The 18,820-nt window shown below is 53.8% G+C and overlaps 6 protein-coding genes across 6 annotated transcripts; 1 reads left to right on the top strand and 5 right to left on the bottom strand.

Annotated features, from left to right (window-relative positions):
- Nucleotides 1-3,828: 3,828 nt before the first annotated feature.
- On the bottom strand, nt 3,829-5,703 carry V1518DRAFT_405794 (uncharacterized protein; the record flags this gene model as incomplete). Its single annotated transcript, XM_066901932.1, has 1 exon — nt 3,829-5,703. One exon carries the CDS (start codon nt 5,701-5,703, stop codon nt 3,829-3,831), a length of 1,875 nt encoding a protein of 624 aa, XP_066759623.1.
- Nucleotides 5,704-5,916: 213 nt separating this feature from the next.
- Nucleotides 5,917-7,950, bottom strand: V1518DRAFT_417444 (uncharacterized protein). The gene has a single exon (XM_066904305.1). It carries the CDS (start codon nt 7,888-7,890, stop codon nt 6,016-6,018), a length of 1,875 nt encoding a protein of 624 aa, XP_066759622.1. The 5' UTR covers nt 7,891-7,950; the 3' UTR covers nt 5,917-6,015.
- Nucleotides 7,951-8,195: 245 nt separating this feature from the next.
- On the bottom strand, nt 8,196-10,547 carry V1518DRAFT_417442 (uncharacterized protein). Its single transcript, XM_066904304.1, has one exon. The coding sequence runs from the start codon at nt 10,475-10,477 to the stop codon at nt 8,423-8,425; it is 2,055 nt and encodes a 684-aa protein (XP_066759621.1). The 5' UTR covers nt 10,478-10,547; the 3' UTR covers nt 8,196-8,422.
- A 328-nt stretch (nt 10,548-10,875) lies between these two features.
- Nucleotides 10,876-15,251, bottom strand: V1518DRAFT_286282 (uncharacterized protein). The gene is made up of 3 exons (XM_066901073.1): nt 13,955-15,251; nt 13,197-13,907; nt 10,876-13,147 (listed from the first exon to the last, which is right to left on the bottom strand). The coding sequence occupies exons 1-3, from the start codon at nt 14,755-14,757 to the stop codon at nt 10,924-10,926; spliced, it is 3,738 nt and encodes a 1,245-aa protein (XP_066759620.1). The 5' UTR covers nt 14,758-15,251; the 3' UTR covers nt 10,876-10,923.
- Nucleotides 15,252-15,745: 494 nt separating this feature from the next.
- On the bottom strand, nt 15,746-17,023 carry V1518DRAFT_438078 (uncharacterized protein; the record flags this gene model as incomplete). Its single annotated transcript, XM_066906347.1, has 2 exons — nt 15,746-16,782; nt 16,834-17,023. The coding sequence occupies 2 exons, from the start codon at nt 17,021-17,023 to the stop codon at nt 15,746-15,748; spliced, it is 1,227 nt and encodes a 408-aa protein (XP_066759619.1).
- Nucleotides 17,024-17,286: 263 nt separating this feature from the next.
- Nucleotides 17,287-18,793, top strand: V1518DRAFT_417437 (uncharacterized protein). Its single transcript, XM_066904303.1, has 3 exons — nt 17,287-17,433; nt 17,495-18,525; nt 18,576-18,793. Exons 1-3 carry the CDS (start codon nt 17,391-17,393, stop codon nt 18,630-18,632), a joined length of 1,131 nt encoding a protein of 376 aa, XP_066759618.1. The 5' UTR covers nt 17,287-17,390; the 3' UTR covers nt 18,633-18,793.
- Nucleotides 18,794-18,820: the final 27 nt, after the last annotated feature.

The following is an 18,820-nucleotide window of genomic DNA, read 5'->3' as shown; positions in this document are numbered from 1 at the left end:
CCTTTAAAGCTGAGTTGCTGTGCGTGAGGCTAGTGCGTACAGGGACAGCGCCGAATGTCGTACCTGTCGAGGGCATCACGTAGTACCTCTGGATCGAGCAGTCAGCCGAACGCTCGGACGTTCGACACAAGACATGTTCGACTCGCAGTGTTCAATTGCTCAAGTCATAGCGCAAGGTACGCACCGTACTACACCTTGACGTGAGCCGCTATCTGTGTCGCACTTGCGCAGGAGAGGGACGGACATTGAAGAGAAAGTGCTGAAGGGTGGTCGCACACGGGACATTCAACATCGCGCTCCCATCACGAAGCAGCGAGTTTGAGCGTGGTTGACTCCGAGTCCAGAGCTCGATGCCTTCTCGTCAAAGTAGCTATCTGTTAAGGTAAAGATTAAGCGACCTCTGCTAGGGGCCGCTCCACTAAGTGCTCTCATCCGGTTTGATATCTCTTGTTCTCTCCTCTCTGATACCCCTTCGCGCTCTTTGTCACGCGCAATCTTCTTCCTTCATGGCACCTGCACTACCTGCAAACCCCGCTAGGTGTAGTTATCATCTCCATCGTCACAGAAAGCTATTTCATAGTGCGAACAAAGCAACGTGTTGCTTCTAGTTGCTTCTGCCAAGAAGTCGTTATATGTATGTACGCTTGTGGACTAATCTCCCTCGCAACTTCATTAATCAGAAATATTGGTGTCTTTTGACCTTACTGCAACAATGGCGACTCTCCTGTGACAGTAGCCCTCCATGCGACGGTTACAATTTGTGGGAATACCTCGATAATACCGTCGACGAGAATATCCCCAGGCTGCAGCTGCAGCTGCTCGGTGGTGGCGGAGTCTCCTAGAGCCAGCGCGCATGTTTTGAGCATTTCGCCAATGCAGAGAGATGGGAAGCCACCAAAGCATCACCAAAGGGACCGCGGTAGTTCCGTATGAGCTTGAAAACGACGGACGTGGCCGACGGTGTCGTGCACACCATTTCTGAGAGCACTCAGTCGTTATCGACCGGGAGTGCCGTATCGAAGAGTTTTTGTTTGCCATGAGTATGCTGGATATGGCAGAGTCGGCAAAGTAGAGAGGCAGAGCAGTGCTTGCTCATCCACAAACATAGTAGTTGCATCGAGTCGATCTGCTGGTGTGGTTGCGACTGTGAGAACTGCTTGGACAGCCGTCTCAAACTCCCGGATCTGTATGTGCTGGTGTAGGCGTGGATTCAGTCGATAAAAAGTGCGCGTCCTCACTGGGTATAATTCTGGTGGTGCCTATCGTGTCTGAAGCTGTCTTCTGGCAAGGCCAATGCGGAGAGGTCACTTATGCTGAAGATGCTGTTAGGTGTTCGTCGACCCGTCGTTGGCTGCATTTCTTTGATTCAGTGTATGGATCGTTTGGAACTACCCGAATAGTCTCGATGGGACTTGAAGAGGATGATATTATTCTGGTTCCTGCTCTTAATAAATTGCATACGCAGGGATCCGCTGTATGGTGACGTCGCTCTGCGTACGAACATTACGAAGCATGTGAATCAATCGCTACATCATCCGGTCAGTCACGAGAGGTGCGGTGTCAAGCACATAGTAGTAGAATTGCGTGTAAATCGTGTACGCCACGCGTGTCTCGTGCGGATTGAAAGCAATGCCGTTCTAGATTGAGAAGTTCTTTAAGAAGAGGTCCATCGCGTAGTTTTCCCAACTGCCCGCATGCTCTGTAGCTACATGGCGTACAATGCGCCTGGAAATTCACATGAACGAATAATATGTGCGTTCTGGACCGGCAGATGCGGCTGCCGATAGGCTGCCGACATCATTCCCTGCGATGTTCTTATGCTGGACTCTGCCGAAGCGAAGAATAGTTGTTCAGAACACTGAGGGCGGTTGGCAGCAGCAGCGGTGCATCGAGAGAGAGTGCGGACACCATATGACATGATTTGTTAGTTATTGAGTGTTGGGGCATTGGGGAAGACAACAATAGAGTATGCTGTTGAACGCGTGCGGTGAGAGCGTACAGCTAGTCGAACAGTACGCGGTTAACGAAACACAGCGCAGCCGGCTCAGCTGCAACGACAGTGTGTTCCTATATACAGCTGAGGTTCAAATCGTACGCTCTCAGTGGCGGTCACCTAGGCGCAACATTCTAACACCGGCAAGATTGCGTATATGGCGGCATGGCCAGGTTGCTAGCGCCGGAACTGATTTGACATCCATCTATAAATTCCACGACGTGTCGTTGCGTTCTCCGGCGGGAGGGACGTGCAATGGATCTGACACCTAACAACAGTATTCACAAGTTTGTCAAGACTGCTGCAGAGTGAGCAGTGGTCTGCACGCCACATAGTACCTCCAGGTGCCACGTGCCTATATTGGCTCTGGCAAATTAAACCCTGCGTCCCTGACTGCGGTTTAGGGTTAATATAGTAGCAACCCTGTACATCTCTGATTAGCATTAATGAATTATGTCAATAAAATGACTAGACCGAAGCTTCAGGTTGATCGGTAGCAGTCTGTGAAATGTTAGAATCCTGATCATTTTAAAACTCAACTGGAGATTTGCAATTGAGCTTACACAACCGTGTTGCAGTAGCAGTGATCCAAACATCTCCATCATCTGGACACTTTTCTTAAACACCGGTCTATTTAAATTTTGTAGGTGACAGATGAACCACCAGTAGAGTGGCAATTAAAAATAATCTAGTCCGAGAAAGGAGACAGAGACGCCTTTAGGATGAGCTTCGAAGCACCGCCGACATTAAGTATAAATGTACGCAGTCGTTAAAATTGTGCATCACTTATTAGAGAAGTTGGTTACTATAGTTTGCTGATGTCTACAGTGCTAGTTACTTAGCCAGGGCGATTTGTAGAGCAGCTAACTAAATGTAGCGATATGGAACTAATCGAGTTAGGTAGCCACTCACTAAAATTCTACTTATACCCTGTTATTAATTATAAGATCACTAATTAATGTAATCGACAATTTGGACGATCATGGATTTGTACAAATTGTCAGTGGTTACTAATAGCTTGTGGTTGTAGTTAGAGATCCGAGTTAGTAAGCATATGGCATGGCTTTTCTCTTTGCCAGAAGTAAAATAAATCTCCTGATAGATGTTCAGCAATAAACTAATTATTGATAAGTAACAATTTGGACAATTGCTTGCTTGTTGGCGCAAGTCGCCAGTTACGCAAGAAGCAGCGAGAACGGAGTAGTTCTTTGTCGCAGCACCAAAAACTTTGTGATTCCATAGCCACTGTCCGTGCACCGATTTCCGACCAGTCTCCAATGGCGCTTTTCGTGAAGCTAATGCATGCATGTGGTCTTCGCTAAGCTGACTTGAGACTGTGTGGATGAAATCAAGTAGCTACCTGGAGCTGGGACCCGTTGATGGAGCTGGTCGGTAAGGATTTCAGGGGCAGCCTTGGGGAGTTTTGAAGCGGTCAAGCTACTCCTGTATTTAGGGAAGTGTGAGTACTCGCCATACCCTGCTAAATTAGTACGTCTGCAGCTGACATAATAAAAGTCTTTGGGTTGGCAGTCTGCGAAGAATTAGCAAAGCGGGATGTTGTCGGCGTGTTATAGTTGAACTTCCTGCAATAGTTGCGAGTGCGACGCACTTTCGGTGCTTGCCGCATGTGCCCAACTTTGGCAGTCTTGCAAGCCGCATACGTTTTCTTCTTGTTCATCTTCTCCAGGTTCCCACGGGCCTCCCCGTGACCTGAATGTCTGCGCTCCCATCGCCCAGCACACAACCTCTGTTGATACAAAGACAGGGGAGTCGTATGTATTGCGCGTGTACATATACGGCCGACTTATATATTTCACACAACTGTCAATCACCCGCTACTCTGTCACGCCACACTTATACGTCTTCCTCTTCATTGGTCCATGTGCATGCGGCATTTCAATCTCAGTCTCATGCACACTCCCGTTCAAGTCCTTGTTGATCGATAAAATCGACTCTGCCTCTGCGCCAGGCGGCTTCGCGAGTTCTGAATATAGATGATAAATTATCGCACGCTGCGAAAATTTGAACCGAAAGATCCAGCATAAGACGAAGAGTACAACGTACGCTCCTACAGATGCAGCGAGGATGTACACAAGAAGGGTGATGTCAAATACCGTTCTCGTCAGCGTCTGTGTTATTGACCAGCCCTCCTCGCCGACGTGGTCGTTGAAATACCGCCACACTGGCATTTGCACGTCAAATTGGCCGCCAGTGTACACGGTTGAAAATGAGACTGTTATGTTGCCTTTCGCAGTTGCCGTTGCTGACGTATCATCTACCACAACCGACTTGTACATTCCCCCCATCCAGGCTACCGGTAAGTTCAAGTCGTACATCGAATATATCGTGCTTGCAGCGTACAGCTCATTATCGCTGTTTGAGAGGTACCAATACAATGTTCGGTTTTTCTCACCAGTCTCCGACGTCGTCTGCGTTGTGAGTACAAAGTCTGCATATTGATAATCACCGTCACTGATAAATGCGGTGTATTCTTCATATGAAGTGACGACCTTCATTGTAGCAGTTCCATTGGCTGTCTTAGTAGCAACAACGACCATGTAGACAAAATCTGTCGTCCACCCCTCTTGTGGATCTGACAGCAGCAGATCTTCCAAGATGTCGTTGGCATGGTCTGAGCTGCTGATATAAGTCTCCGTGCGCGACACGGAAGTCATCAGTTTCGGCGTAGCCGTGCCGTGGATGTTTACAAACAATAACGACGACTGTTGGTCATCCAGCGAAAGCACTGAGTTATCGATGTGATTCGTCAACGCACCAACAACAGATGAAACGCGATATAACTGCGTGACATTCGAATAGTCCTCATAACACACAAGTAAATATGTAGTAAAATTTCCTCTAGCTCGCGCAACGGAGCGCTGAGCGTTACCAGAGAGATACGTATCGTAGTAGAGTGCTTCGATATATCCGCAAGTCAATACGTCGTCTTCACTTTCGGAGTATGTGCCGTTGGCGCCAAACAGGAACAAGCTGGACTCTGCAGTGACCCAGGGCCCAATCGTCGAGTCGGTGCAATTGTAATCCAACCCCATAACACTTGAAGAGTCGAACATTCTGTCGAGATTAATCGGCGCGGACTCTAGCGTGTCTAGGGACATCTTGCCGGTAATCAAATGTTCCGTGACATGCGCTGCATAGCCGAGTCCCCACGACAATATAATCACCGCGTATGCAAGCGCAAAGCCGAGAAGCAGCACCACTGTAGTAGACACAAACTTCTCGGTCCGTTGACCATTGCTGTAGCTGCGCGGAACTTCAAGAACCACAGCATTATTGACATCGTCGTCGTGGTCACCGATCGGGACAGGAGTGAACTCCTTCTCCCCGATAAATCCTGGTAACACAAAATTTGCAGTTCTGTGAAACGTCTCCGTGCGCGTCAGGTCGCTCGCGACGGTGGTAGTGGACTGACGTCTATAATCGGACGAAGTAGCGATCTCCGCCGCTTCTTCATCGTCCGTGGCTGTAGCGGTGCTAGCTGCTTGTCGCCGTCTGAACCGCCAGAGATTGTACTCGCTGATCCCAATTCTCAGATGCTCATTTGAATGCGAAAGAGCTTTTATGCGGGTATATGCACCGGGGAAGCTTGCGGCGCATGCGGCGACGAGGAGGTCGAGGAGAGCTAAGAGCACAGACGCTATTATGGCGGAGAGTAGCGTGACCGTCGAGATGGCGGTTGTGTACAGCATTGCGCATTAGCGAGCGGATTGAGGAGGGCGGTAGGAGGGGAGAACACGGGGTATTTGAAGAAAGACATGTGGACTGCTCGCAAACTGTGTCAAAACGAGGCAGTGGCTGGACTCGGCGATAGGTTAATGATCTGCACATTATGCACGGATGTGCTGCGCCACGCGCGGCGGAGATTAAGTCGTCACAGCCGTGCCTAGCTTTAGGAGACTGGAAGCCCTTCTGCAGTTGATCATTAAGCGACAGGCGATTAAAATTAATTATTGTAACTTCTACATTGTCATGCCGATGTCGACTTATGTCCAAACCCGCCATTAACTTGCCAGACCGCATTTATAAGTCTTCATCTTTATCAGCCCATGTGGCTGCTCCAGTTCAATCTCCGTCTCGTGCACACTGCCATTCAAATCTTTGTTAATCGACAAGATCGACTCTGCCGCCGCTCCGGGTGGCTTTGCGAGCTCCGAGTAGAGATGGTACACTATCGCGCGCTGTGCGAACTTGAACTTGAAAATCCAGCACGCGACAATAATCACAAAGTACACCGCGAACGATGCCCCGAGGAGATACACCAGAGTAGTGATATCGAACACGGTAGATGTGAGGGTTTGCGTCATTGACCATTCATCCGAACCGACCAAGTCGCGGAAGAATCGCCATACCGCCATTTGCACATCGTACTGCCTGCCGATGAACACCGTAGAAAACGCAAGTGTAACGTCGCCCTCCGAGCCTTCCATAGCCGCGGTGTCGTCCACAGCATGTGAAGTATCAACGGTCGCAGAGACCACAGATGTAGACAGGTCGTACATGGAATATACCGTGCTTGCCGTGTACATCTCCGCATTGGCCGACAAGTGCCAATATAGCGTCCGGTTCTGCTGACCAGTACTCTCCGAAGTATCCTGCATCGTGAGCACAAAGTCCGCATATTGATAGGAGTCAGAAGTCACGAAGTCGTTATATTCATCGTATGTGGTTGCTACCTTCATTGTGGCATTTCCATCAACTGATTTTGTCGCAACAATGACCATCGTAGCATAGTCTCTTGTCCATCCCGCTAGCGGATCCGAATAAAGAATATTCTCTAGTACATCACTTGTGTAGCCCGAGTTAGTAATATACTGCTCAGTGCGCGAGACACCCGTCATGTACTTGGACTTGATAGTTCCGTTGACGTTGACAAACATCACCGATGATTGTTGATCGCCGAAGGCAACCAACGAGTTTCCAACGCCAGTATTCGCAGCCACGCTATCGGTGTATGAAATCCGAAACAACGAGTCAGTAGCATTCGTCTTGTAGCACACTAGTCGATATGTAGAGAAATTCCCGGCGGCAAGTGCAATGGAGCGCTTGATGTTCGTCGCGAGATACGAAGCATAGTAGATCTCCTCGATGTATCCGCACGCCATCGTCTCCGACTCATCATCTTCCGTATATGTGCCATTTGCTCCAAAAAGCAGCATGCTAGACTCTGTCATGTCCCAGCTTCCCACAGTCGAGGCAGTACTGTTGTAGTCCAGCCCTCGAATTCCAGCGTCCGTAAACATTGTACTGAGTTCTATCGGCGCGGCTTCGAGTGTGTCCACAGACATCGGCGTCTCCGCCGAATGTGTTGTAACATTCGCGGCGTGTCCAAGGCCCCACGACAAAATAACCAAGGCGTACGCAAGCAACAATGCAAGTATAAGCACCATCGTGTTGGAACACACGAGCACGATCCTCTGTCTCAGGGTATACCGGCACGGGACAGCCAGAACTACGTTCGCACTATCAGTCACGTCGTCGCCGTGATATCCACCAGCATTTGGCAAAATCTCCTTGTCGCCAGCGAGTTCGGGCAACTCCAAACCCGCGCTCCTGTTCATCGACGGCTCTGCGCTCGTCCAGTCACTCGCAATGGTGCTGTTCGATAACCGTCTATAGCTCGGTGACCTCTCATACCCAGCCTCTGCCTCCACATCCTTGGCTGCCCGCCGCCGCCGAAAACGCCAGAGATTGTACTCGCTGATGCCAATCCGCAGGAACTCGTGTGAATGCGACAGAGCCTTGACGCGCGTGTAGAAGCCAGGTATGTGAGCAGTGCACGCGGCGATGAGGAGATCGATGATTGCAAACAGCAGTGACGCAGTGATTGACGACAGTAACGTCACTGCTGAAGTCGCGGAGGTGTAGTAGAACGCCATTGCTGGTGAAATGGAGATGGCGATGCCTGCGCGCGGCGAACGCGCAATAGTTATAAGATGTGTACTAGCGCGCTCAGCCCCACAAATCTGTGCACCCTGCGCCACGCGATGTGCCTTCCACGGAACGCCACAGCCACTGCTGCCACCATCGATGAGGAGCCATAGCCGAACTTAGGTCATAAACAGCATGCGGGCAAGATTGTAGGTTGATCCTGCTTCCGCAGGGCTATATGGACACAGAGTGCAAGGCCAAAACCCGGCGCACTCGCGTCGCCATGCGGCGAAGAGCCGGCCAGAAATTATCCCTCGAGTAAACACCACGTCTTGTCAATCTAACGCCAAAGCTTTCACACGTCCGTTGTATACACTAGTACAAAATCACATTTACACACATTGTGAATTAGGAAAGACCACGCTAAGATCAGGTAGTCTCGAGACTTCTGCGGCCCGCCCGCTTCAAATAGAGTTCAAAGATCTTCCTTCTAAACCCATATCCCGGCCCGAAATGAATCTGTATAACCAACTCCCCAAACTATATCCCAGAAGACGATTTATCGACCAAACCGGCGGCGTAATTTATCCGCCGTTCAGGCGTCTGCATACGCGTTCCAAAGACCTGTCCTCGCGGTGTGCGGAACACGCCGCCGTTTATATCGTGGTCAATTGTCAATATCGAATGCATTTGCGTGCTACGCGATTTCGCCAACTGCGTGTACATATGATATGCTGCTGCGCGTTGGCCGAATTCGAGGTTCAGCGCCCAGACGAGAAGGAACACGACGGTATACACCGCCAGCGAGATTATGAACGTGAAGAGCAGCGGGCCGATGCTTATTACCACGTGCGTGAGGTCTTGTGTTAGTCGTATGTCAGCACCATCTGGGTTAACAATCATTTTGAATGCCGCAAGTGCGACTTCCACGTCGAGCGCTTTGCCGGTGAAGACTGTGGAATATGCAAGCGGAATGTAGCCTTTATACTCGACCGAGGTATATAGATCCGCTTTGAGATTCGACCGCACCGGCCCGTATGTCCAATCCGCCGTGCGCTCTTCGTACATATTGTACACCGTCGACGAGACGTAGCAAATCGTGTCGTCGCTGCGGCAGCACGCGAGTGTGCGATTCGTCATGTCATTCGCCAAAGCGACTTCCTTAACGAGCACAAAGTCGATATAGTTGTATACCTCCGTCATGTTGATAAAGTCCGCCTGGTTGGTGACGATCGTCATGTTTCCGTTCTCGGTGTACTGCGTCGCCGCGACGACCTCCATAAACAAAAAAGTCGTATCGGTGTCGTCTGTAAGGTCGTAAATGAAGTCAGTATACGCGTCGTACATCGAGTCATAAAACGTCTCGGTGCGCGTCACGTTTGTCATATATCTTGGCGTCGTGGTGCCGTTGTTGTTCACAAACACCATTGAGGACTGCGCGTCCTCTATGGACACAACCGTGTTCCCAACACCGACAAAGTCCTCCACGTATGTGTGATTAACTCCAGTCGACGTGACCCGAAAGAAATCAAGAGACTCCTCGCCATACTCGTCCGTCGGCATGCAGAGGAGTCGAAATGTTGTAAAGTTTCCGCCTGCCAGCGATACAGACTGCTGCAGGTTCGTGGACAGATAGGTCGCATACACGATCTCTTCAACATATCCACACGTAAAATTTCCTATTGTCGGATTCAAAAATGACGCAGCGACATACCCATCCGGATTTATCTCGTTAAATAGAAACAGACCCGTCCCCGCCGGCGTCCAATCCGTCCCAGATACGGTCGAGGTGTTGTAATCCAGACCCAGCACGCCAGCGCCGGTAAACAGCTTCTCACCCCCAAGTGGCACATTCCCCACCTCGGCAGTGCTCATCTGCGTTCTCGAAATATGCGACACGACGGTACTCGCGTAACCAAGCACCCACGAAAACTCCACAACCGCGTATGCAAGCGCAAGCGATAACACCACGGTCGTGACGTTTTCAAGCACGTCAAGTGCGCGGCTTCGTCGGAGTCGGCGACGGTATGGTGGTGGTGCCATCGTGATCTTTGGTGCATGCGGTGATGGTGAAGGTGATCGCGGGGTTCCGGAGGGGCTCTTAGGCTTCTTCCCCATGGTGGTGCGTTTGTTTGTGCCAGCGGAAGACGTCGCGCCGACGGTGTCCGTTTCGTCGTCCTCCATTTCCTCGTCGCTGCTTTCGATCAGCCGGCCTTTGTCCCGACTATTCAAAGTACACATGTTATGCATATCGTCCATTTCAATATGCTCTCCAGGGTGATCATATATCGCGCTCGCGTCGGGTTGCTCCGACGTTGTCGCATGTCCACCACTCTCAACGGTACCGTGCTCCTGCTGCAAATGCAGCAGTCGCTGCTGCTGTGCATACTCCCGCCGGAACCGCCATAGCCGGTATTCACCGAGTGAGATCTTCAAGTACTCGTGCGAATTGGAGAGTGCTTTGATCTTTGTGTACAGTCCCGGAACGCCTTCTACCGCGGCCGCGATGGCGAGGTCGAGCAGCGCAAAGAGCAGAGACGAAGTGAGCGCAGTCAGTAGAGTGACAACTGCAGTGGATGTCGTATAGATCAGCATTGTTGCAGCGGCATGAGCAGCAACTACCTACTGCAGCGCGGCCCCGAATTCTTCGCGGGGATGAGTTGCGAACTACGGCGGCTAGGGCGCAGCGTGCGGCTCAAGGAGTTGAATGGCCCCTGTGGAGTCGTGCGGCGCGATGCGGCAGAGTGAACGCTAGCACACACATGGACTAGTGCATCTGCACCGCCACGGGCCCGCATCTAAGTGCGAATCGGGCAGTCACGCCTCCACACGAATGTTCACAAACTTGTCTATTCAGTACAGAATCGCCCTCTATTATACACGTCAGATCTCACCATCCAAGGATCTATCGTCTACAAAAATCAACAAAAATCATCAAAAAGTGAAAAGGGAGTACCAAAATATCCAAATGAGCTATCTTCAACAGCTATATCGTACACAAAGTTTCTTTTTTTTGTTCACGGAATTTCGATGCCGCGTCATCACAAGATGCTAGTCAACATCTTCGACAGCCAATTCTGCCGTGGCACGTTCGACGATGCTGTGGTGTTGACACGGGATAAATCATCCTCAACCAGCTCTCGCCGCTGCTTGAGCAACGGCTTCCTGGCATTCTTCTTCTGCCGTTTCTCCTTCTTGCGTTGAGTGGCAGTCGAGGCCGTGGCGGTCGAGGCGGCAGCAGATGACCGCACGCTGACATTGCCAGTGCTGTAGCTGCTGTTAAAATTCTGATGGGTCCGGCGAGTTGGCGGCGCAGGAGCGACGCGCTTCGGCATGAGTGACTTGTGGAAGAACAGGAGCCAGGGCTTCTTCTTTCCACTCGTCTTCGTCCCTGCAGACGCTGGAGATACAGGAGTCGGTTCGAGATGCTCGCTGTGCTGATCTGATTGCCGCGTGCGCAACGAGGCAGCCGTGGTTCCAGTCGACGTTGATGTCGTCTCCGTACGATCACCGCCATCGTGCTGGTCCTCGTAGAACTCCATAGGCTTGTACACCATGTATGTCGGTTCCTTGTCAAAAAGCACCGTCGATCTCCGTGTGCTCAGCGCCGCCTCGGACGCGGTCGCCATACTGTTTCGGTCTGTGCGCACCGATCTCACACTTGACCGCACCGGTGCCACGGTTGCGGCGGTGCTTGACCCGATTGAAGATACACGACGTTGCGTGGCGACGGGGACAGGCGGTAGATGCCGGATTGTAGTCTCGTTGCTCGCGGCGCTGAACGTGCTGCCACCGGATACGTTGCGCGCAGCAGATGCCGCCATGAACTGCCGCGACGATTGCGCATTCTTTTCCTCCTCTTCTTCGTCTTCTTCCTCGACGCTGTCTTCAAGTAAGCTGTCGTTTCGAATCAAGCTCGTGATCCGCAGTCGGCTACGCGTGTCTATCTTTGCGACGCCGGCTCTGCCATCAGGAGTACCAGTGCCGATCAGGAACTTTGGCGGGCCAGTAGGTGCTGCAGCCTTCTTGTCGAGTCCGTCGGTGCCGATCAGTGACTGTCGCTTCAGAACAGGCGGCGTGTTCAACAGTTTCTCGATCTCAGCTGCAAAGTCGTACATGCCGTCCTCTTCATCCGCATCAATGAAGCGCTCGGCGTCTTTGCTCATGGTGGAAATACATTTGACTGACTCCGACTCGGTAATAGGCTGTAGTCCCGTCGACGGACGGCTTGATGCAGATCGCATAGACGATGCAGACATGTTGCGTGGCCGTGTTGTGGTTGTACCCAACGACGACGTTGATGACGAAGCCTCACTGCTGCCACTCACACTGCGAATATATGACTGAACCTCTTGTACCCACGACTCGTGGCGTTTCTGCGTGAGCTCAAACTGCGCAATATCTTCAAATGAAAGCTCCAGCAGCTTATCACCGTTTGCACCGGACGTCTTTCTGCTCGGAGGCTGCGACGTCGCATATGTAATTGTGGTTGGCGCGGTAGATGAAGAGCTGGCTGTGCCAGTTGTGCGCTCGCTCGAGTTGCTCGCATAGCGGTTGGGCCGGAAGTTGAATAGTTCCTCGCACAGCGTTGCGGCGAATTCTGCGGATACTTTGCGAATCTCGTCCTCGCGGTCGGTGCGCGTTTTCTCCTTATTGGAGCGCAGTGCATACGACGACGCACGTAGTGCTGATAGCGGTACAACTGGTGATGACGATCGGGATGCAGACGCGTCTGATGAGCCTGGCGAGCCGCCGAGATGTGATGGAATAATCGGCATGCTGCTGTCTTTCGACTCGTCGTAGATTTGTCTTTGGTTGTAGTCCAAGAACGGCGGCAAGCGCATGTCACCAGCAGTGCTTGAGTCACCAGCAAGCTTGTCAATCGCGCCCTGCAGAAGTGACGAAGTGTGAGGCAGCGGAGGCTCCTCAAGTCTTCGGCCCGCCTGTTGCTGTATCTTGACAGATCGCATAGATGATGATGAGCTGTGCACTGATCGCTTGCGCAGATGTGAAAAATCAACGTTGCGCTTATGTGCCGACGACACAGAGTGTACAGAGCTCCGGCTTGTGGTTCGTTTGTGCTGGCGCGACGGTGTATTGGACGGGTCGCCTGCGTGTGCAGCTCTGGCGCGCGCAGCGAGTCGCGTCTTCGCCTGTGTGCTGGTTGGCGACGACCGTGTCGAGCTGGGGGTGGAGTCCTCGTCGTCGCGGTGATCGTGGCGGTACTTGAGCAGCAAGCAGTAGAATGTCTTTTCCTCGTTGGGTCTGTACGTTGTTAGTGTGGAGTCGCCAAAGGTGTGCCCACGGTACTTACTCGACAGAGAGAAGGCGTCGGATGATATGCTCCGGATCTGCTCCGTGCCAGAGGGTCTGCAGGTTCTTTACAATCTCCATGTCGATCTGCGACCGGCTCTGGATTGGCTGGTCGACGCGCAGAGGCGGTGGGCGAAGCGACTGGTCTGGGATATGCACCGGTGGATACTTTCTGAGCAACGAGTGATCGAGGATGTCTGAGGCATTGATGCGCTCGGTCGGCTCAACACGCAGAATGCGCCAGATGAGGTCCTTGGCTTCGGGGGATAAGTCGTCTGGCATAACGAACTTGCCGGCTTGCACCTTCATGAGTAGGTTGCGGATATTGTCGTCGTCAAACGGCAGGTGACCGGTGAGAAGGGCAAACAAGATAACACCGCATGACCATATGTCGGACTGCACGCCGTGGTAGAGCTTGCCAGCGACAATCTCAGGACTCGCGTAATGTGGAGATCCGCAGGAAGTCTCAAGCATGTGGTTGGCAGTCTCGAGAGCAGCCATGCCAAAGTCAGCAATCTTGATGTTGTGGTCCTTGTCGAGGAGGAGGTTCTCAGGTTTAAGATCGCGATGGCATATATTAAATTTGTGGCAGTAGTCGATGCCGAGGATGATCTGGCGGAAGTAGTGGACAGCCTCGCTCTCGTCGAGACGGCCTTTCTTGACGAGGTAGTCAAAGAGCTCGCCCCCTTCGATATATTCCAGGATAAGATAGCTAAGAAGGTCAGCATGTGTGCTGCTAAACGCGTAAAACCTACTCACAGTTCGCCTCTGTTCTCCCAGACGTCGTAGAGGGCCATGACGTTAGGATGCTCGATGAGCTTCATGATAATGACCTCACGCTCGATGCCGTAGGGGTTGCCATTGGCGTCCTTGCTCTTCTTTTGGCCAACGACGGGTGCGTCGTCCTGCTTGGGGACGATCTTGATGGCGGCCAGTTGGCCGGTCTTCGCGTGCTTCGCGAGACGGACGCGACCAGAGGAGCCACGACCGAGAGTGCGACCAAGATGCCACGGGCCGACGTGCGTCTTGTGTCGGTGCCCGGAGGACGTAGAGCTCGAGGATAGCTGGGAGACGCGTCGATCTGTATCGGAAAACGGGTCGTCAGCAGGCTGGTGTTGGTGGCGGAGCGGGGAGGATGAGGAGAGTGGGCCGGTCGAAGCTTCGGACAGCGCGTCGTCGACGGGGCGGGCAGGACGGACGAAGCTGGGCGGGGAAGATGGCGGTAGATTCTCCTTCGAGTCGTGGGTGTGGCGACTGACGACGGAGACGCGTTCTGACGACGTCTCGCTGCTGCCACGGTATGTGCGGGGTGTGGAGGCTGGGTGGGCGCGGGCCTGGAGGGACTGCTGCGCGGCGGTAGCGGTGATGCGGGACCAGTGCTGGATGGCGGAGGCGACCTTTGAAGTGGTGGAGTTGCCGGCCGAGCCGCGCTTGTCGTGGAGGTAGTGCGCGTGGTGCGGGTGGGGTGCGGCGTTGTCGGCGGAGTTGGTGATCTCGCTGAGGACGCGCTGGACGACGGAGGGTCGCGCGTGGGGGTCGCCGGGAGAGACGGCGGGCGCCATGGCGGATGGAGGGAAAAGGAACGGAGTGGGGAGGGAGCGAAAGGAAGAGAAGAAAAGGGAAGAGAAGAAGAAGAGGAAGAGAGAAGAGCGGCGAGACAGCAGAACGCGAACGCGAGTCAACCAGCCACGAACTTCTGCAGCGGCGTCGACGCAGAACAGCGCACTAAGAACACACAACAAACAGAAGCACCAGAAATGGTCTGTCTGCCTCAGACGCACAGTGTGGGCTGCGCCTGCGCTTCACTGCTGCCCGCACGCGCGCCCATCACCGCCCCGGCCCTCTTTCGGCACGTCCCAAACAAACACAAGTCGCCACAGGAACTGCTGATCGGTTCTGCTCTTCTATCGTACATATAGGATTTGACGAGTATTCTCTATGGCACACTTTTGGTACATAACACATCTCGACGCGTCTCTTCTCTTCCGCTGCCTTCCGTCCATCGGCATGCCAGAAGGCCGGCAGAGACAGCGCTACCGAGAACGTCGGCGCGGGCACGTCGCAGGTGCACTCTGGAGTCCGCTCACGGTCTCAGCAGCGCGGGCTGCGTGGCAGGTGGTCACTGGCGGCCAAGGCAGCCACGGGCGCCATCGCATGAATCGCGGCCTCGCTTCTGCAAACCGAGGCTGAAAAGAGACGCGTCGCGCGTCGCGTCGCGCGCAAAATGACGAGGCATCGCGCCTATTCGGGCAAGCCTGTCGTCCGGAATGTGCGCTATGGGCGCGTGCGTGAGTCGCGGACACGTGTTGTGATCAATGAGCTGTGATCAGACACATGGCGTGACTGTGAGTCGTGACTCCATGCTCACTCGTTCGCTCTCCCTGCCGCGCTTGTCACTCCATCGCGACCATCGCGATGCCCTCAAGCGCGATGTGTCTCGTCACCATAGGGGCCACCCTTTAGGACCCTGCTTCTCGCTTGCTTGTCTATGTAATATGTACATTGCCGTCCTATCATACCCGACTGTCTACTACTATCTACATCTCCATTCTACTCCGCCACCAACGCGACGCAGTACTCTCCGTGCACGTCGAACGTCTTGCGTCCCACAAAAAACCGGTTCTCGCTCCCGGCCCCAAACACATTGTCGAGCGCGACCTCCTCGATCGCGTCCCTGTCCTCGCCGGTCGATGCTCCCTCCTCGGTCCAGAACTGTATCGGTGCCACGCACTCGAAAAACACACGGCCCTTCTCGTCGTCGCCCAGTTCGAGCTCCCGCGCGCCCGCCTCTGACAGCTCCGCCTCCGTCTTGGACACGAAAAACTGTATCTTCGCACCCTCCCGCACGCTGGCATCCGGGTCCAGCACCAGCAACCCAGCGCTCTTGCCCCACTCGCCGCCGCCCGCGATCACCTTGTACCGCAAGTCATCGTCCAGTACGGCGTACACGCTGCGGTGCGTGCCGTTCTCCTCGAGCTTCTTGCCGACCTTTGTTGCTGAAGGCGGCACGCCCGGTTCGAGAAATAAACCGGCGCTTAGCGAGGCTTCGAGATACAGCGATGCCGGGCGCCCGTTAATGGTCTTGATGATGTTGTCCTTCTTCGCTGTCACATACATTGGTGTGTTCTTCTCCTCCAGCAAGTTGCCTACCGCCTCAAGCGCAGGCTCGCGGTCCGCGCTCTCAAACAAAATGTCCAGTGGCACCTGCAGCTCCATCGTCCCGTACAATTGCACCTCCCGGCCCGGCTCGCGCGCAAGCATGATGCCTTCGACCCCGGTCTCAAACAGCGTCGACGCGGTCTGTATCCGTATATCCTTCGTGCCCTGGTTGAACCCGAGGCCCATGTACAGCCGCGTGAGTACCCAGTTTTGCCCGCCCTTGGCGATGAACCGGCCCTTCATTGTCTCCGTCATCCCGTGGCTGTGGACGCCGTCGTGGTGGTCGTGCGACCGCGAGCTGTCGAGCGAACGGCTGGTTATTGGGTCGAGAGAGATTGGCTTCTCCGTCCATAGGTATGAAATACCATCGCGTCTACCGCCTGGGGGGACAACGTCGACAACCGCTGCGAAAACGGAGTACGGCAGTGCTACAGTTATTAGCCTCCGCCCTTACAAAGCGCCCACGATATTCTCCTTACAGTTCTCTGCAATCGTCTCGTACAAATCATTTGCGTACTGCGGCGTTGCAAACAACAACAAGCTCGCTGGTGGAAACTCCGGTGGCCGCGCGAGAACGTCTGACGGGTGCAGTCCCAGCACCGCGCCGACGACGGAACTCCTGGTGCCCATCGCGGGTTGCACACGCGATGGCCGCAGGATCGTGCCCATGCTGAACTTGGTGGCCCGCAGCACTGCCGCGGCAGAGAAGCCCCGCCTGTGACTGCATTGACAAATTAAATTCGCTCCGCCTCGTGTGCGCGCGAACACGACTGACAGCAGCGGCATGATCTGGTGGCGGGATGGGGGGGCGAGAACCGCAGAGTAGCAGAACCGTAAGACCTCTTCGGAGTGCGGCACAAGCCCCCCTCGCTGACCCTGATAAGGTTGCTCAGGGGCTGTACGTCAACTCCGCCTCCCGCCGCGTGTACAATCTCTAATTCCCTCGCAGCCACGCACCCCCTCCCAGCTGCTATTCCAGAATACTTAAGGTCCCATTGTTCCCTCTCTAAGCCCCCACTTCAGCACACGCCTCGCAATGAGAGTGTTTAAAGGCGTTTCCACCAGTGTGCCCAAGGCAGGTACGCGCAGTCCTGTTTCATTCCCCCTACTGCATCCTTTACCACCTGCTGACATCCGCAGACGATCCCCAGGCACGCGTCGTTGCAGCTATCACCAAGTTTTGCGACACAGGCTACGACGGCAAGACGAAAACCAGCATGTTCTCTTCTTCCCCCTCCTCTGCACCCGCGAATGACAGTACCCGCCCTGACGACATTGTCCTGCTGCCTGTCATCGTCGACTGCGCCCAGGCAACGCCAAGCGCCGCCAGCGAGGCAGTCCGCGCGGTGCGCAAGTTGATCGACCCCAAACACACCGCCGGACCAGCGGCACAGTATAATGCTATTATGCTACTGCGCATCCTCGTCGAGACGAACTCGCCCATCGTCTGGACCAAGCTTGCTGAGGATAAGAAGTTCAGCGTTGTTGTCAAGCAGGTGCTGGACGGCACCAAAGACCCCTCCGTCAAGGAACTGTTGGTCGATACTCTCCGGTCGATCTACACCGAATACGCGGAGGAGCCAGCTTTCAAGTCCCTCGTGGACTTGTATGTCTCCTACACCGCCGCGCAGCCTCAGCCTCGCGCGCATCGCGAACATCGCCACCACCACCGTCTCCCGGCCGTCTCACAGAGCATCCCTGAGCTAATCGACGAATCCAATGAATCCGCGATGCTGCTGCGCCAGGTCGTCTTGACCACCGCGCCAGTGGATATCTCCGGAAGCGCGCTTGTGCTCGAGTTCTACGAGCGCTGTGCACGGTTGAGCAGCAAGATCGAGGCGCAGCTCTCAGACGAGTCGATTCCGCCACTAGATGAGCATTCCATTATGGGACTGCTTTCGGCGAACGAGGCGTTGTCGGAAGCGATGGATGCGCACCGGGATGCACTGAATAAGGCAGCAGCGCTGGTCAGTCCGCCACGGGAGTATTACGCGAACCAATTTGCTGGCGCCGAGCCTGCGTCTGTGCCTGCGCCTGTGCAGCAGACTCAGCCGGCAGAAGCCGCTGTTTCAGCTTCCGCGACAGTTGCACAGCGCACAGCCTCGGTCAGCGAGCCGCGGGAGCAGAATCTTGTCAATCCGTTCGAGAACGACGACGACGATCTGTGGGAGGTACGTCTAACTGTCTCTCCTCCACATATTTGATTACTAACTCCTCCTAGGACACTCCTGGCGTGATTTCTTCAACGACTGCCCCACAGGCCGTGGTCACTCGTTAGTGTAGATTTTCTTGGTCTATAGGACATGAAGGGTTTTGCTTTGTAAATTTGTCTGTTCGTAGGTTGTCTCTTGTTATTTGCACGTCGGTTGGCTGGGATTGGGTAGTTAGTTTCCTATTTTCTCTTTCAAGTTTCGCGAATGTAACTAGTTGTATGATGGATTCGAAGGTGGTGAAGATGATGGCCGT

This window comes from Limtongia smithiae (genome assembly GCF_038497785.1).
Source record: "Limtongia smithiae strain NRRL Y-17922 unplaced genomic scaffold V1518scaffold_6, whole genome shotgun sequence".
Taxonomy (NCBI): domain Eukaryota; kingdom Fungi; phylum Ascomycota; class Lipomycetes; order Lipomycetales; family Lipomycetaceae; genus Limtongia; species Limtongia smithiae.
The sequence above is the reverse complement of the archived record's forward strand: the minus strand, read 5'-3'. Positions and strand labels throughout refer to the sequence as shown.

Bases quoted from the DNA above. Each gene is read 5' to 3' on its own strand.
- V1518DRAFT_417442 (XM_066904304.1), bottom strand. From the start codon at position 10,477: ATGCTGATCTATACGACATCCACTGCAGTTGTCACTCTACTGACTGCG.
- V1518DRAFT_417444 (XM_066904305.1), bottom strand. From the start codon at position 7,890: ATGGCGTTCTACTACACCTCCGCGACTTCAGCAGTGACGTTACTGTCG.
- V1518DRAFT_417437 (XM_066904303.1), top strand. From the start codon at position 17,391: ATGAGAGTGTTTAAAGGCGTTTCCACCAGTGTGCCCAAGGCAG. The intron at 17,434-17,494 runs GTACGCGCAGTC...TGACATCCGCAG, and splicing joins CACCAGTGTGCCCAAGGCAG to ACGATCCCCAGGCACGCGTC. The intron at 18,526-18,575 runs GTACGTCTAACT...AACTCCTCCTAG, and splicing joins ACGACGACGATCTGTGGGAG to GACACTCCTGGCGTGATTTC.
- V1518DRAFT_286282 (XM_066901073.1), bottom strand. From the start codon at position 14,757: ATGGCGCCCGCCGTCTCTCCCGGCGACCCCCACGCGCGACCCTCCGTC. The intron at 13,908-13,954 runs GTGAGTAGGTTT...TGACCTTCTTAG, and splicing joins TGGGAGAACAGAGGCGAACT to CTATCTTATCCTGGAATATA. The intron at 13,148-13,196 runs GTAAGTACCGTG...AACAACGTACAG, and splicing joins CGACGCCTTCTCTCTGTCGA to ACCCAACGAGGAAAAGACAT.